The sequence below is a fragment of the Panicum virgatum genome, chromosome 5N (assembly GCF_016808335.1).
Source record: "Panicum virgatum strain AP13 chromosome 5N, P.virgatum_v5, whole genome shotgun sequence".
In the NCBI taxonomy this organism is placed as follows: Eukaryota; Viridiplantae; Streptophyta; class Magnoliopsida; order Poales; family Poaceae; genus Panicum; species Panicum virgatum.
The window spans coordinates 62,290,171-62,308,061 of NC_053149.1; the positions used below are offsets into that span (position 1 = coordinate 62,290,171).

The 17,891-nt window shown below is 41.9% G+C and overlaps 4 protein-coding genes across 5 annotated transcripts; all 4 read left to right on the plus strand.

Annotated features, from left to right (window-relative positions):
• Window positions 1-1,052: 1,052 nt before the first annotated feature.
• On the plus strand, window positions 1,053-4,461 carry LOC120674349 (abscisic acid receptor PYL11-like). Its single transcript, XM_039955522.1, has 2 exons — window positions 1,053-2,561; window positions 3,679-4,461. Exon 2 carries the CDS (start codon window positions 3,712-3,714, stop codon window positions 4,294-4,296), a length of 585 nt encoding a protein of 194 aa, XP_039811456.1. The 5' UTR covers window positions 1,053-2,561; window positions 3,679-3,711; the 3' UTR covers window positions 4,297-4,461.
• A 1,344-nt stretch (window positions 4,462-5,805) lies between these two features.
• Window positions 5,806-7,589, plus strand: LOC120674350 (phenylacetaldehyde reductase-like). Its single transcript, XM_039955523.1, has 6 exons — window positions 5,806-5,996; window positions 6,087-6,259; window positions 6,339-6,527; window positions 6,737-6,899; window positions 7,030-7,216; window positions 7,301-7,589. The coding sequence occupies exons 1-6, from the start codon at window positions 5,870-5,872 to the stop codon at window positions 7,440-7,442; spliced, it is 981 nt and encodes a 326-aa protein (XP_039811457.1). The 5' UTR covers window positions 5,806-5,869; the 3' UTR covers window positions 7,443-7,589.
• Window positions 7,590-9,383: 1,794 nt separating this feature from the next.
• On the plus strand, window positions 9,384-11,694 carry LOC120672339. The gene is made up of 2 exons (XM_039952677.1): window positions 9,384-9,937; window positions 11,232-11,694. The coding sequence occupies exons 1-2, from the start codon at window positions 9,426-9,428 to the stop codon at window positions 11,350-11,352; spliced, it is 633 nt and encodes a 210-aa protein (XP_039808611.1). The 5' UTR covers window positions 9,384-9,425; the 3' UTR covers window positions 11,353-11,694.
• Window positions 11,695-14,767: 3,073 nt separating this feature from the next.
• LOC120672218 (gamma-interferon-responsive lysosomal thiol protein-like) lies at window positions 14,768-17,769 on the plus strand. 2 transcript variants are annotated; one of them, XM_039952540.1, is made up of 6 exons: window positions 14,768-15,425; window positions 15,567-15,632; window positions 16,437-16,577; window positions 16,695-16,787; window positions 16,886-17,002; window positions 17,394-17,769. In XM_039952540.1, the coding sequence occupies exons 1-6, from the start codon at window positions 14,994-14,996 to the stop codon at window positions 17,454-17,456; spliced, it is 912 nt and encodes a 303-aa protein (XP_039808474.1). In that variant the 5' UTR covers window positions 14,768-14,993; the 3' UTR covers window positions 17,457-17,769. The 2 variants fall into 2 exon arrangements, with proteins under 2 accessions (XP_039808474.1, XP_039808475.1); XM_039952541.1 differs by having other exon boundaries at window positions 14,773-15,239; window positions 17,394-17,758.
• Window positions 17,770-17,891: the final 122 nt, after the last annotated feature.

The following is a 17,891-nucleotide window of genomic DNA, read 5'->3' on the forward strand; positions in this document are numbered from 1 at the left end:
CTCGTGGTTCGGTTAGCCACAAAGGCACACCTACATCCACGTTGTTGTAGCACTCACTAAGAGTATTGCTACTCAGCTACCAAGTTTCTTTCGTGAACACAATCACGGTCACCTTGGCCCCGGGTTCCACTAAGGAGCTTCTCCACAAAGGATGGGGGTCTCCACGTCCCCCACACAATGTTGTCGTTGCCGCTCCACACCAAGTCGGAGGGTCGATGACGTGCCGGTGAGCCTTCAAAGCTCCAAGGTGCTGGCGCACCGAATTCTTCTTTTGGTTCACTAAAGAACCTCAGCACAAAGGCACTTGGCCTTACAATCTCACTCACTAAGAGCTAATCCTTTACACAACACTCTCAAAGTGTGCTAAGGGCTAAGGATATGAGTGCTAAGCTCTTGGATGGCTTGGAGATGTTCTTGGGTGTGTTTGTGACTTCCTTGAACTCCAGCAGACTCCAAATGGCCGGGGGATGGCATATATATAGGCCTCCAAGTCGAAGTAGCCGTTTAGAGCCATTACCCAACTTTCTGCGTATGCACCGGTGTATCCGAAGGTATAGCACCGGTGCATCCGGTCACTCTGCGCCATGGGGTAGCCGTTGGGTGTCTGACAGCTGACGTGGTGTCACCGGATAGACCAGTGCCTAGTCACCAATGCAACCAGTGCAACTCTTCTCCTTGCAACTGTCACGGCCTTGCACCGGCCAATGCTCCGGTGGGGCACCGGTGTATCCGGTGCAGAAGCGTCCTTGCCGACCACTTTGACAGGCTCCCTGAACACTCCTCCGGTGCTTGCACCGACGGCCCTTTTGGCACCACTGGTGCATCCGGTGCTGCTTGCGCCTTCCCTCGTGGCCTGGGCACTGCACGGCCCAATGCACCAGTCATGGAGCACCGGTGCATCCGATGCCAACCGGTTAGACCGGTGTGGCATCACCGGTGTATCCGGTCCCACTGGTTCTTGTAGAACTCGTCCAATTCGACATTTCTGTGAGTTCTTTCTTCGTGTTTTGCTTTGGTTGGCCTTTTTGCTTCATCCCTGGGATCTATTAATGTCTTCTTGACAAACACATTAGTCTCATTGATTGTGTTGTTACTCAATCACCAAAATCACAAAATAATGGCTTAATGAGGCCATTTTCCTTACATCATTTGTCTTGAACATCACTTTTATTATCCCATACATTTGGTAACTAGACACAATAACTATATTTTGATAGAAAAATATGGTCAAAGTTGCACAAGAATAAAAGAGTTAAAAATCACATATATTTCTACTAAAGAATATAATTATTGGGGTGTCTAATGGTACATTTTTTATTGTTCTTGTGTGAAATTTTCACTGTTCTTATTATGCATTTTAATTTAATTCATCGAGTAGTAAATTTCAATTGCTTTGACAATATATTTAAATTATTTTAGCATGTATTCCAATTGTTCCTCTAGATCTTTAAAAGTCCCATGTAATGTTTTACTTTGAATTGTTTCCGATATATGATTCATTAAATTTCTCTTGTGTTATATTTAGAAGAAAAATTTAGAAGGAACAACACTGGGACCCATTTATGCAAATGCAAAGGCCCAATGGATCACTAACCAGCATGGTTTGAATTGTAAGACCCCATGGTGGACGGCCTACTATGTGAGAGGGACTAAAAGGCATCTCAGATGTAAAGTTAGAGGGTATTATCTCATCCTACATCGGGTGTGCTTGCTCATCAGTGTGGCCTCACACTATTTGATGGCTATTTCGTTTTGTTTTTCGTCAGAGAAACCGGTTCCGTGTGAGAAGTGTGGCGGTGGGTGGCAGCCAGTAGGAACCGCCTAGACGGAGGCTCCCTCAACGAGGAATATGTGCCTAGCCACCGAATTCCGTCAACATTCATCCCCTAGATCTTGTTATCCTCAACTTACTTGTGTGGTTTGCCTATCCGCTTTCCATTGCCCCCATCGATCATTGCTTCACCGTGTTGTCTAATGACTACTTCTCTTTGTATTTACGTCAAAGAAACCAATTCCGTGTAAAAGGTGTGCCAGTTTGTGGCATCTAGCAGGCACCACCTAGGTGAAGGCTCCCACAACAAGCAACAACTGAATCCTGTCCATATTCATCCCTCCATCGTTATATATCTTCAACTTCCCTATGTGCCTCGCATATCCACTTCCATTGCCCCCATCAAAAATTGCCCTCGCTCACCAAGCCACCATCTTTAGTGGCTCCCCCAACATCATTGTTAGCCACCACACCATCTGGTGGACTTATCGCCACCCCCTCCTCCCACTCTCAAATTACATATATTGCTTGCCTCTTCGGTAAAGCTCCTTCACTACCAACCCTTTGGATCCAACACACCTTCACTGTCTCCACCTCATCGTCCCGCCGATCGCATTCACTCTCCACCACTATCAGATTGAAGACCTCTTAGGAATTCCTGTAACCCCGGTAAGCCACCAAATCCCCAACTTCTTTGTGAATATTGAACCCCTAGATCCAATCTTGAACCCTAAGGACACTAAAGATCTACTCATCGCCAACCATGATTGCCCATCAACTGAAATAGGAGGTTTGCATTCGTTCTCACTACATCTCTATTCTTACTTGTTGCATCCCCTTCCTTTCCAAAACACATGGCTTGTTGCGTTAGAGAAGACATGATTCCTCTCCCTTTAACTTTTTTAATATTATTTTAATCATATTTTATTTTATTTTCTTAATTTTCCACAATCTTCAAGGCTCTATGTTAGAGTTGCAAGTGCCAATACACTTCAATTAGGTACATTTTATAGAAAAAGGCTACAATGAACATTGGACTAGATGTTACCATGGACATCCACACTCTTCCATTTTTCTCAAGTCAACACTACTAGCCGGTACAATATGATGCTAAGATGGCTTTATTTTCCCTTACTAGGTGCCGCAGTATTGATTTATTAACTATCAATTGTTGATGTACCATATGCGCATGCAGGACCTCATGTTTCCTTTTTGTTGACTGCTGTATTCATTAATATATCATCAACATCATATTTCATTAGTTCACAAATATATAATAGGCATCCAAGTTGATATCAGATCTCCTACTCCCTCTATTCCAAAATAAGTGTTCGTATAGAGAATTTCAGACACATTACTAGCAGTGGAAAAACAACCATGCTATCCCTAATTAGATATAGGAGTTGTGATTGAAAATCTTGGTGTTTATTTGGTTCCCTAGATCCTCAATAAATGCAAATATATTGGAACTAGAAAGGGAACATCTACTTAAGCATTTGATTGGCTCCATGCCATTCTCTATACAATTTTTTCTTGATATTTGATATTGCTTTAATTAGATGGATTTTACTACAATCAATACTTTTTTTTTGTGAAATAAAATTTGAAGGATAAATGAACCCTTATTTTGAAATGGAGGGAGTATTCTATTGCTAGCAACCAAGAAGCATAATTTGACTTCATTTTGGGCATGTACTCCATACCATCCATTGGAAACCGAATAGTCAAAACTCTCTTATCCCAAAACCACACCAACTATTCCCAGCTAGCTCTCTAAGGTAACCCCCAAACTATCACATCATCTTATCCAACCACACGTAGTAAGGATAAAAAAGTAATAAAAATAATGCTATGAGTCCATTTATTTCTTCATCCCTCCTAACCCGATCCTCATCTCGTCTTTGCAGAGAGAAATAAGTTGATCAAGAACGCCTAATACAATGTCGGACACCACATCAAGGATGTCTTCGCAGCAGCACGGTTGTATCACAAGCAACGGGAGCGCCGCGTCGACATGCCCAGGGCACCCGGAGGTGCCTAGCGAGGTGGCGCGACACCATGAGCATGTGGTGGCTGCGGGGCAATGCTGCTCGGTCGTGGTGCGAACCATGGAAGCGTCGGTGGACGCGGTGTGGTCGTTGGTGCGGCGCTTCGACGACCCGCAAGGGTACAAAGGCTACATCGCGAGCTGCGACATCGTGGAGGGTGATGGTGCCACGGTGGGATCGGTGCGGGAGCTGACCCTCATATCCGGAATGCCTGGCAGGAGTAGCCGCGAGCGGCTTGAGATCTTGGACGACGAGCAGCGGGTGATCAGCTTCCGCATCCTAGGCGGCGAGCACCGTTTCTTCAACTATCGCTCTGTTACTACCGTGCACGAGGCGATGTCGCCGGATGGGCCGGTCACCATGGTGGTTGAGTCCTACGCGATGGACGTGATGGCGGGGAACACGGCCGAAGAGACTTGCTATATCGCAGACACTTTCATTGGATTCAACCATCTGAACCTGGCCCATCGGGCATGATGCATTAGTGTCATTACTATTTTCCTTGCCAGCCGGGCTGCCGCACACTCCACAGCTGGGCTGCTATGTTTTTAGGGGGCGTGTAGGATTATGTGTGTAATGTATACTTTTGCAAAAGAAACAAAAAAATGTATTTTATTCTAAGAAAAACAAAAAATAAAGTAATGTATTGTACTGATATATTATATTATTAATATTAAGGTTGGTATTATAGCTACGTGCCTGTGTCTCTTCTAGTCTTATATATTTCGGGATAGGGATGGATAATGAGCCGGCTCGACTTCCTCTAGCTCGTTAACGTAATGAGCTAAAATTTGAGCTCGCGCGCCTCGGCTCGTTAAAAGCTCGAGCGCCTCGGCTCGTTAAAAGCTCGAGCTGGTTTGTTCCAGCTCACGAGCTATGGCAAGCAAACACATATACAAATTGCAATGCAACAACGCAGCCAAACATACATTCCGGCTCTAGAAAAATTCATATACTGTTTGACAAAAATTACTCAACTCATAGTATTAATGGAAGAAATGTATTTCAAAAAAAGGAGGAACTTAACCCAGAAAACAGGGATCATGAGAGTTAGCGATAGATGAAGCGCAACGGCAGCGCACGCTGCGCGGTCTACGCTCGCCACGCCGCTTGCTAGCATTCATCATATTACCTCATACTTCCTCCGTTCAAATAAATGTTTGTTTAGAAAATTTCAAACAGATTACTGGTAGCGAAAAATGATCATATCATCCCTAAGTAACCAACATCTGTTTAAGCATTTGATTGACTTCATACTCTTTTTTTATACAATTATTTTGGGATAAAATTTAAAGGCTAAACAAACACTTATTTTGGGATGGAGGGAGTAGAATTTTTATAGCTTATGTGGGATCAATAAATAAGAGAGAAGGAGTGGAGGGAGAGAGGGGGGGGGGGGAGAACTCGGATCTCATGCAAGAGCTGGTGTCAAACTTGAACAACTTTACCCGCAAAAAAACTTAAAAAACTTTGACTCTCCAAGAATGTTGGAATACCTTATATTTTAGGACAGAGGGAGTATGCGCTAGACACTATTAAGTTGTGCATTAGGAGGGAGGTGATGTCTTCATAATAAATGGAGAACAAATATGATAGGTGGAGAAGAGAAAGAATTTAAAGGAACCTACATCAAGACATATCTTGATGATATGGTTAGGAATTAGGATTGCCCTTAACACTACCTACTAGGCCTGATGTACATGTACAAATATGTAATCTTGTGATCAATACAAATACAAATTGTGGGGTAACAACGGAGCAACAATGGCATGGCCGTCGGCCTCAAGCCCTCAGCCGGTCAGCCCCCTCAACCCTTTATGTGCTGCCGCGTCGTTCCGGCCAAAGACTAAACGTGCACCCGGTCCTTTTCTCCACGCCGGACCTGCCATCAGACCATCGCTACCATGCCGGCTTGTGCGTTTTTTAAGCAAGAAGAAATCGGCAGCTGCTCTCCTCTCTACTACTGTACATGCATTGCGAGGAGGAACGAGAGTGGCTTGCATAGAGCTAGCGGCAGCGGCACACGGTCAGGCCACAAGTCAACGACGGAATGGAGGGTGCCGGCGGCGGCCGCCATCTCGTCTGCGTGACGGGCGGCAGCGGCTTCATCGGCTCGTGGCTCGTCCGCCTCCTCCTCGACCGCGGCTACACCGTCCACGCCACCGTCAAGAACCTTGGTCACATGCTTCCTCTCTGCTCCGCGCGCCAGATGAAATGGAGCGAGATTGTTTCTTGTTCTTGACGGCTTTTAATTCACCCCCTTGCAGATGATGAGGGCGAGACGAAGCACTTGCTGGCCCTGGACGGCGCGGGCACGCGCCTCCGGCTGTTCCAGATGGACCTCCTCGACCCGGCCTCCTCCATGCGGCCGGCGATCGAGGGCGCCCGCGGCGTCTTCCACCTGGCGTCCCCTCTGGCACTGCGGGCGCGAGATCCGGAGGCAACACAATTCTTCTTCTGCGTCATCGATCATCCCCTGCTGTCTCTTTCATATTGTGACTCTGTCCCGCTGCTCGCAGAAGGAGCTGCTGGAGCCTGCGGTGAAGGGCACGCTCAGCGTCCTCCGCGCCGCCAAAGACTGCGGCGTCGCCCGCGTTGTGCTCATGTCGTCCAAGTCGGCCATGGTGCCCAACCCTTCCTGGCCTGCGGACGAGGCGATAGCAGAGGATGACTGCTGGGCCGACCTCGAGCTCCTCAAGAAACGTCAGGTACAGACGTACAGTGTTGCTACTTGCTAGATGGTGGTTCTGTATGTTTGGTGTTTGTATCAAAATAAAAAGGAGCCATTTAGGACTTCAATTTATTCAAAGCGATGCATCATGCTTAGCAGATCAGAGTTGCACAGAGCAATGGTACGTACATTTGTACAATGGTTCAGACTTTCATGATCCTATGCAAAAACGCCTTCGAGGTGCAGATTTGGTACAATGTCTCTAAAACATTGGCGGAGAAGGCCGCGTGGGAATTCGCCGAGAGGGAGGGCATGCAGTTGGTTGTGCTGAATCCAGGGACGACGCTGGGCCCATTTTTCACGCCGTCGGTCAACACCAGTCTCAACATTCTGCTGCAGCTCCTGCGAGGTTTGTCATTTGCAACGTCCATCTTTGTTGCAGATTTGCAACATGATGAACACATGGTACAATCCTTTCAAAAAAAAAACACACATGGTACAAGTACAAATAGTTCTCTGACGGTGCAAATTTGTACCAGGCCAGGAGCTTGAGCTGGACGCCGTCTACACGGGGTGGGTCGACGTCAGAGATGTGGCGCGATCTGCGGTGGTGCTGTACGAGAACCCATCCGCGCAGGGACGCCACCTGTGCTTGGCGTCCATGGAACGCTTGGTCGACTTCACCGCCAAACTTGCCGACCTGTACCCTGAATTCCCAGTCCACAGGTGATCCACTTCTGAGCACCTCGTGCTTTCCATCGTAGTTAAGCAGCGTCATGCAATTTTTGCTGAATTCTGCTGTTACTTCAGAGTCAAGGAGGACAAACAAGGCTGGTTGATGAGGGCAAAGGACCCCTCCAAGAAGTTGATCGATTTGGGGGTTCGTTTCATCCCATTTGACCAGACCGTCAGGGAGACTGTGGATTGCTTCAGGAACAAAGGGCTCATCTAGCCTGCAAACATGTCTTGTTGTATGTTTCTTGAGAAAAAAGAGTACTGTGCAATAGTCTTCCAGCTCAAACAAAATAAAACTAGGTGTATAGCCCACACATTTGCACGGCTAGTATTGAAAATTCAAAAATTCGCATGTTGTATTCTTACTTAAAGATTATACTATTTTTTACTATACATCACCATGTCCATTATCGTAAATTATATCTTATTGTTAGTTAAAATAATTCAAATATGATGTACCTATAATAACAATTTGATTTATTGAGCTTTAATAATATTATGCATATATTATTCTTATTTTTATTTATTTTGATTGATTGTTATTAGCTTTAGATTTTATTAATAGTATTTGTAACTGATACATAGCTAAATGATATTTTATATTTAATTTTTCATAATGGCATTGGTGGGTGATTTTTAATTAGGCACAAGGGTATTTTAGGCTAATTTTATCATAATGGCAGTGGTGGATAATTTTTATTTTTTATTTTTCTCCGATTAACGTGGGAATTTCTAGGCCTTGAGAGCGAACGTGGAGACTCCGTTTGTTGGCCAAATAATAAAATAATAACTAGGCGTATAGCCCACGCATTTGCGCGGCTAGTTTTGAAAATTTAAAAATTTCCATGTCGTTGTATCCTTAAAGATTATATTTTTTTACCATACGTCACCCTGATCGTTATTGTAAATTATGTCTTATTGTTGGTTAAAAAATTTAAATGTGATCTACCTATAATAACAATTTGATTTGTTGAGCTTTAATTATATTATGCATATAATTATTCTTATTTTCATTTTATTTTGATGATTGTTGTTAGCTTTAGTTTTTATTAATAATATATGTTTGTAAGTGATACATAGCTAAATGATATTTTATATTTAATGTTTCATAATGGCATTGGTGGGTATTATCGTAAATTATATCTTATTGTTGGTTAAAACAATTCAAATATGATTTACCTATAATAACAACTTGATTTATTGAGCTTTAATAATATTGTGCATATAATTATTCTTATTTTCATTATTTTGATTGATTGTTGTTAGATTTAGTTTTTATTAATAGTATATGTTTGTAACTAATACATAGCTAAATAATATTTTATATTTAATGTTTCATAATTACATTGGTGGGTAATTTTTAATTAAGTGCAGGGGTATTTACGCTAATTTTATCATAATGACAGTGGTGGGTAATTTTTTTTCTACTTTTCTCCGATTAACGTGGGAATTTCTAGACCTTGAGAGCGAACGTGGAGGCTCCGTTTGTTGGCCAAGATGTAGTCAATTCATATGACATCAGTACTTGAGCCATGTAAAGTAAAGGTACAGTAGGATCTCAATATGCTCACAGACACATATGTTAGATATATCCTATAATCACCTAAACTCAAATTCATAAGAAGAAAACTACAACAAATTAGCTCTGCACATCTATGGGTTGGGATGATCCATATGTAGGTAGAGGAGGATGCAATAAAAGTTGTCATGGAAATTAGGAAACACATCCTCATCTGTGTTGTTCTACAGGTTCGTTATAGATCTTCACACCACTCCAACCATAACACCAAGGGCATTCATCTTGCACAAAAGGAGTTGTGAAGTAGACAAAAATCTGGTTTTAGCCTTGGGAAATTGTGACACCTCTGGTGTTAATCTTTTGCATTAGTTGCTAATCATGTGCTTAGAAATGGTCATTAGTGTTAATCAAGCTGGCCTTGTTTTATTTCAATCTTTGCTCCGCTTTAATCCTGGTTTTCTCCCAAATCCAAAACTCGAATCAAGTTTTGTCCAACATCAATCTTGTAGATCTCTTCTTCCTCTATCACTTTTGTTTCGACCAAAATTAAAGTTTGAGTGACCTATTTTGAAGTCTTAACCAGCCTTGTGGGTCAAAATGAAAACCTCACCTGCTCCCGTCCGGCACCCATGGTCACCCGACGCGCGGTGAGCGCCCGCTCGCTGGTGTGCTGTGCCTCCCATGCCGTGCCCCATCCCCACAGCGACCTCATCTACTCCATCGGAACCTTATCCTCTCCTGTTCCCCTCCATTTTCTTCTCCCCTGCGCCTTCTTCCTGCTCGGGCCAAGCCAAGCAGAGGCGCAACCGCCGGCGCCCACCCATCCCCGGCCGCGCCTCCTCCGATTCCTTCCACGGATGCCTAGCCAACCTCGTCCTCCATCTCCACCGCACAGCACCGGGCCCGGCCGAGCTCTACCCCGGTCGAATCGGCCCCCGCTCTGGCCAGTCGCCATGGAAGCCCTGCTCGAAGCTCCGGCCGTCGTTGATCCGCTCCGTCCGGTCCTCCTCCACCCGAATCGAGGCCGCGGTGAGCTCCACCGTGTTGCCCCCATCCTCCCCGGCCCCTTCCCCGACCTACATCGTCCGCCCCCTTGCCGGAACAAGCTCGCCCTCGCAGCTCGAGCTGCTGCTCCGCAGTCGGCCCCCTACAAACCACCTCCGATCCCGGTTCTTGCATCAAACCGGCCCTAGGTGAGCCCCTTGTGCTTCCCCATCATTCTACTGCAGCCGGCATGGCCTTCCCTTGTAAAAAATCGAGCTCCTGAGCGCCTCTTGTGCAATAGGTTCGCGTGGGGGACCTTGTGCAACAATAGAGTCAAGTCCAGGGGTTTTCTGCAATGTCATAGACTCATAGGAATAGTGTTTTAGGGACCAAATCGCTTGAAACTTTGCAAATCCATAGTAAATAGTAAAAAAAATGCTAAAAATGCAAAACCAGTTTTGTTAGCTTCATCTTTTTATGCTCTATATGATAGAATTATAAGATGTGTTGTTTGATAACTTTTGATGTGCAGTTTTAATTATTCAAGTTAAATACTTTTGTAGCTTGTTAATTGCATAAATAGAGTTAGGAACATGCTAAAAATATAAAACCAGTTGGGTTAGCTTTATTTTGACATGAAGTACTTAGGAAAAATATTAAACTTATTGTTTAGTTAACATTTCTATGCTGCATTGATTTAATCACGGTTAATGCTTGTTTAATCTCGTTTATTTGGTATCTGCAGTTCTGGTAGTCTAAAAATTATGAAATTTATGCAGTAGCTTACTCTTTGCATGTCTAGTTCACTATAAAAGTCTCATGTCCAGAATCTATGTGCATGTTTTTAGATCCGTATTTGTTCAGTTTGTCATGTGAAAGCCAAAATAAATACTTTCTATTATCAATAAATGCTGGTAAATTTTTGTTGCATGCTTTATCAATAGGTTGTCATGCTGGTAAAATTTTGTTATTAAATCATGTCTGCAAGTTATGTTTTTGCATTTATTCAGTTCCTAGCTAAAGTTTTTCCTTGTAATTATTGCTAGTTAATGCTTTTCTGCATCTTTAAATTCAGCAGCTAAATTCTTATTCCTGTGTAAATGATGTCAACCCTTTTAGGACCAGAATATGGTTTGTGTGTATTCACCTCGCTTATGTTTGCTTGTCAAGTTAAATAAAATCTATAATTAATCTTTCTTGATTTATAGTATTGCTTGGCTTTTCTAAATGAGTTTAGTAATGCTTTTTGGAAGGAAACACTTCAGGCTAAATAAGTTGAATGAACTCTCGTGTTGCAGCCCCGAACCGTTGTCGTTACGAATTGGTTTGTTGTGTTTGCTCGGTAAATAATTTTCCAACCATGTTGTTTCTGTTAATCGCATTGCATTGCATCGCATCATCAGCACTCATGTAATTGTGACCTTATTCTTGCCTTGTATGCCTTTTAAATGCATCATGTGTTTTCCTTAAGTTCATGTAATTGCATCGTTGCATATTATTTAGGTACGCTAGATGTACGACGCGTGGACGTGAAGCACCTGATGTTGTAGCCAAGCCCGAAGACGGTGTTCAATGGACAGATCCGGAAGATGGAAGGACTGTCTTGAGTGCATGCTTGGACTAGAGATGATGTCAAGTCGGTGCAAGACTGCAAGCCTGACTTTGTGTCAAACCTCAAGCAAGCCCCGGAGCATAACCTTTATTTTCAGTATTCAATGTTTATTTAAGTATTTGTGCATTTACGTTTCTAGGAGTTGTATGAAACCCTTGTATGCATGTCTCTCCCTAGGTACATATGAGTCTATACTACTATGCATGTGTCGTTAGAAATGCCTTGCTAAGTAGGAACTCGGTAGAAGTCGAGTGATTCCTGTCACTCGCGAGATATAGGTCTTGTTACTTATGGAAAAGATGCTGGAGAATGAATCAATGAGGAAAAAAAATGAAGACCCGGCGGAGATGAATTTGGTTATGGATATGGAATGAATGGAAAGTGAGCCTCCACCTGTGTCGATTGAGGACCGTACCGTTGTTGGCATTGTTGATCGAGGATTGAACAATACTAACCACATGCCGGAAGTAGGAGGTAGTCGAAATCGGTAAGCTGTAGACATGATTTACAACGATAGTTTGAATTGCGACCTGCTACTTGGGCGTGGGATGATAACGGGTGTTGGATTGTATGTCGCCTCCGGGTTCTCTGGGAGTTCGCCGCGAGGGACCCTTCACCCGGGTTTTGACAGGCGTGATTCAGATATCGTGGTAATGATGAGAATAGTTGACATGTGTGGTCCAGTGTAGCTTGTATGTGTCGTGTGAGTTAGGTCCACCTTGCAAGGTTAAATCGAATCGATTCGCCGTGACTCGGGGATATGAGAGCCTTGGTCACTGCGTCGCATCGTAGTAAAGAAGTGGAATGAGAATGGAAAGGTGATGATCTGAGATATGTTTATGTATTCTTGGAAGTTAATATGATATACCATGCTTGCTCTAGATAATTATGCAAACCTAGTTGGTATTTGTATAATAAACTGTGCTAAAATACTGAAAGTAAGGATCCACTATTAGCATCTTTTTAGCAAAATAACTCCAGAGCCAAACAGCTTTGCATGTCTAGAAGTCAGCTAAGTATATACCACTAGTTGGGTAAGTTTTTCTGAGTATTAGTATACTCAAGGTTTGTTGTTACCCTGTTTTCAGGTAGCTGCTGCTGGTTGAAGCTAACCAAGATTCATGTCGGTGGGCTCGATGTGACATCCTTCCGATTTCGTAGATAACGTTGTTTTCAAACTGAGCTTTTATTCAAATTGAGCTTTTATTTAAATTCCGCTGCTTGTTGAACTCTGATAATTTTTTTAAACTTGATTTGTAAAGCTCTGCTTTGTAATTTAAACCTGAAAACTTCTGTCTGTTTGTAATTATTTGTGCTCGTCTTCGTGCGAGACTTCCAATGTTTTCGATCCTTAACCCAATAGACTATCAGATTACACCGTTTTAAGTGCGCGGTAACTTGATTAACACTTCAGATGATAGTTAGCGCACTTAAACCGGTTTAATTTGGGCGGTTTTGTGACAGAAATCATCATGGTGTACACAATGTCCTGACTTGCAGCAGATCCCCCCAAAGAGTTGATACTAGGTGCCTGGAAAACACAACATCATCGTCAGCATAACCAAATGCTCCAAACATCTTTTCTAGGCTCAATGTTTGCCCAGAAAGATCTCAAGATTCGACGATTCCATGCTTTATAAGCATCACTACTAGAAAAAAGGCTATTACTAGTAACAGGTAGAATGGGCCACCAGTAGTAGTTTGCAACCAGTATTACGAAGCCAAGACTAAAAGCCTCGGTCTTCATCATGGGGAAAACACCAGATACTAATAAAGGGTTCTTGACAGGGTGAAGGTTCCACCTGGTACTAAATCATTTTGTGCAAAAAATATATTAAATTCATGAAGAGCCCCGCACACGCAAGTCACAAGTCACGCGAATTTTCATGCTTGTTGAGCTTTAACAATATTATGCATATAATTATTCTTATTTTCATTTTATTTTGATTGATTGTTGTTAGCTTTAGTTTTTCTTAATAGTATATGTTTGCAATTGATACATAGCTAAATGATATTTTATATTTAATGTTTCATAATGGCATTGGTGGGTAATTTTTAATAAGGTGCAGGAGTATTTTAAGTTAATTTTATCATAATGGCAGTGGTGGGTAATTTTTATTTTTCTATTTTTCTTCGATTAATGTGGGAATTTCTAGGCCTTGAGAGCGAACGTGGAGACTCCGTTTGTTGGCCAAATAATAAGATAATAACTAGGCGTATAGCCCGCGCATTTGCGCGGCTAGTTTTGAAAATTTAAAAATTTCCATGTCGTTGTATCCTTAAAGATTATACTTTTTTTTACCATACATCACTCCGATCATTATCGTAAATTATGTCTTATTGTTGGTTAAGACAATTCAAATATGATCTACCTATAATAACAATTTGATTTGTTGACTTTTACTAATATTATGCATATAATTATTCTTATTTTCATTTTATTTTGATTGATTGTTGTTAGCTTTAGTTTTTATTAATAGTTTATGTTTGTTACTGATACATTGCTAAATGATATTTTTTATTTAATGTTTCATAATGGTATTGGTGGGTATTATCGTAAATTATGTCTTATTGTTGGTTAAGACAATTCAAATATGATCTAGTTATGATAACAATTTGACTTGTTAAGCTTTATTAATATTATGCATTTAATTATTCTTATTTCTATTTTATTTTGATTTATTGTTGTTAGCTTTAGTTTTTATTAATAGTATATGTTTGTAACTGATATACAGCTAAATGATATTTTATATTTAATGTTTTATAATGGCATTGGTGGGTAATTTTTAATTAGGAACATGGGTATTTTAGACTAATTTTATCATAATGGCAGTAGTGAGTAATTTTTTTCTCTCCAATTAACGTGGGAATTTTTAGGCCTTGAGAGCGAACGTGGAGGCTCCGTTTGTTGGCTAAATAATAAGATAATATAGATAGATAGATGCCAGAATGCAATACTTGATATATGTTTTCCATTGTCTCTTCTTAATATAATTCTCTATTGGGGCTGAAAAGCGAAAGAACAAGGAACCAAACATTAAAAAAAACTAGTAGAAAAGCTATAAATGAACTGGATAAAAAAGAAGCAAAAGCATTCATAGGAGAGTAAAGAAAAGTTTCTTGTGCAGATCTCAGATCTCACTCGATCAGGCTCCATACCTTTGTCATGCATCTTTTTTTTTTCTTTTTTTAAGCCCCCATGTAAGAGTAGAGAATACCACCCCTGAACTAGGCGCTGCACCCTATCAATTTCAAAACCTGAATCTTCAGATACCTTAATCATCAGTCCAATTGCCAGTTTCGGTAGACAAAAGGAGTCAATTTTGCCATCCATCGTATTAACTACCGTTCTTGATAAGTTTCTTTGAAACTTGGATGTGCAGAGCCCACCTCTGAAGAGGAAAGTATACACCTCTGAAGAACCGGAGCAAGCAACATTGCAACACCCCTCAAAAACCTCTGCCCCGCGTAACCTGGGAAAAAGGATCGACGAACAAAATCTGCCTTTGTTCCAGTGGATCAAGCGCATCGGCATCTCCTCGTCCCCCTCCTTTCCCCTCCGAAGGAAAAGCATCTCTTGCGCATAGGCTACCATATTCCTAGCCTTCGACTTAAACTAAAAGGCAGAGGCGCCTTTTCTTTGCTCCGTCGCCATGGCTTCCCCAAGATTTCCTCTTCTTCTCCGCCTCGTCCCCCTCGTTCTGCTCTGCCTCTCACCGGCGTGCGCCGCCGGGAGAGTCCCGGTATCGGTCTACTACGAGACGCTGTGCCCGTTCTGCTCCGCGTTCGTCGTGAACGACCTCGCCAGGATCTTCCACGACGGCGTCTCCATCGCTGACCTCAGGCTAGTCCCATTCGGCAATGGGCGCGTCTCCGCCGACGGATCCATTACCTGCCAGGCCCGTGTCTGCCACCGTAGCATTCTCTCTGTCGAATTGGATATGTTCCTCAAGAAATTCAAGCGAAATTTGGGAAGAATTGAAGTCCATTCTTCTGATCTTAGTCTGCACTCTGCAGCTAGCTACTCGCATTCAGTTTGGTGGCCATTGTTAAACGCAATCGGGAGTATGGTGTTTTCTGTGCTAGTACGGTTTCGTTCTTAATTGAGCGTGTGAAAATTGTCTTCACAAATTTTGGGATGATTAGTACGGCAAGTGATGAACTATTTACCTTTGATGAACAGGCTTCAGTTTGCTCACCACTAGTCGACTTGCTTTGTTTTACAGCATGGAGAGGGCGAGTGCCAACTCAACGCTATAGAAGCTTGTGTGATCAGGCTATGGCCTAATGCGGCATTGTCTATCTCTATGGATCATGAACACATCATTTTTCTTTTATAAAAAAGTGAGAGATGAAAATGGTACTGAAATCTATTATTTTATTATTTGGCCAACAAACGGAGCCTCCACGTTCGCTCTCAAAGTCTAGAAATTCCCACATTAATCGGAGAAAAATAAAAAAATAAAAATTACCCACCACTACTATTACAATAAAAATAACCTAAAATACCCCTTTGCCTAATTAAAAATTACCCACCAATGCCATTATAAAAAATTAAATATAAAATACCATTTAGCTATGTATCAGCTACAAATATATTATTAATAAAAACTAAAGCTAACAACAATCAATCAAAATAAAAAGAAAATAAGAATAATTATATGCATAATATTATTAAAACTCAACAAATCAAATTGTTATTATAGGTAGATCATATTTGAATTGTTTTAACCAACAATAAGAAATAATTTACGATAATGAACAGGCTGATGTATGATAACAAATAGTATAATCTTTAATAAAAATATAAGGATACAACGACATGCAAATTTTTGAATTTTCAATACTAGTCGCACAAATGCACGTGCCATACGCCTAGTTTATCTGATACAAGCATCTGTTGACACTGAATTTCCAATTTCCAATGGTTCAACTCCACATTGTTATTTTTTCGGATTTTAAAGATTCAGTTGTGCGAGGAACTGAATTTCTGATATACAATGGGTCTGTCCAGATCTGTTCCCCAGAAAAAAAAAATATGAGCTTAAAAAATACAGGAGAACTAAACGTTATAATATACATTTCTCCGAATGCAGGAGCAGCATTTCCCTTTCGTTCAATGCGTTGAGCGTTTAGCACTGACACGGAAATGGGACGCCTGGCAGTCTTGCTTTCAGGAAACTGGCCTGGTCTCTCAGCCCGTCATTGACTGCTACAACTCAGGATATGGCAGGCAGGTGGGTGAACAGTTGCTGGCCTTTCTACTGGTTCAGTCTTACAGTATGCTTCAGAACATTCGTATACCTGCCTTGAGTTTCTGCAATCTGACGAGCAAGCAACCTGGAATTACACAGCTTGAGCTGCAGAATGCTGCCGAGACAAATGCTCTTCAGCCTCCTCATCAGTTTGTGCCATGGGTGGTCGTTAATGGGAAACTGCTTGGTGAGGTAAGCTGGACCTTTTCCTTTTCCTTTTTCTTTTCTTCTCTTTTCTTTTTCTAAAATGTAGTAGCTTTCAGGAATCCAGTCTAATTTAGCGTCTGCAGGATTACATGAACTTTGAGGCCTACATCTGCAGCTTTTACGATGGCGAACTTCCAGAGGCGTGCAAGGGGAAGCACCTAGCAATCGCTCAACACACGAGAACGAGCGGAGGAGACAAGGTGTGCTCAGTTAGCAAAATTATCAGCTAATTTGCGTATGAGAAAAAAAATTGAGAGCACTTGCTTAGAATCTTGTTTGAAGAGGTTCTACATATCTAATTGCCAGCTAGATCTTCTTGTATTTTGGAATTTTTTTTATTACTTGTATTTTGGAAGCATCAAGCAAATGAGTCATCTAGCTTCTGCTGAAACTTGAAAGAAAGGAATGAAACAGTTTCCATGCTTGATGCTTCCAGCATTTCAGAACAACTTTTCTTGTAGCGCTATGTGACTCGTTTGCTGAGAATTCACCAACCTGGTTTACTAGCATATTTCGTTTGATGTTCGTCTATTCTGCTTAAGATGAGTGCCTGATTGGTTGGTACTTGGTTTTGATGATCCTATGATACAGAGGAATCCGAACGAGGTGGCGGTTGCACTTGCCATTGGTATTGCCCTATGGTTCGGATTATGAAGCGACGTCCCCTCAAGATCAAGTAGTCAAAATTTTCAGCAGCAGGCAGATCACGGAGCCAGTCCACAATAGACTAACAGATAACAGCATTCTGCAACAGGAACCTGAAAATTTCGTTGTCAACAACAGAGGCAGGCAAGCAAATTGCTTCGATCTGCCTTTGTTTAACTGTAAAGATCAAAGTGATTCATTGACCCAGATAAGATAAATTGGAGTCCTTTTGTCCATAACAACTGAAACCGCAAGCAGTACTGACAGTACTGATAAATTGGATTCGGTACGTGGCAGAGCAGTTAGCGCCCTTTTACGTATCCTCCCTGCATAATAGGTTATTTTCAATTGATCTATAGCACCCATTGTACATGTTTTCAATGGAGCGTCCGTGCTAATAAAACGAGCATCGAATCCTTCAAAAAAATCTTGGTATATGATATT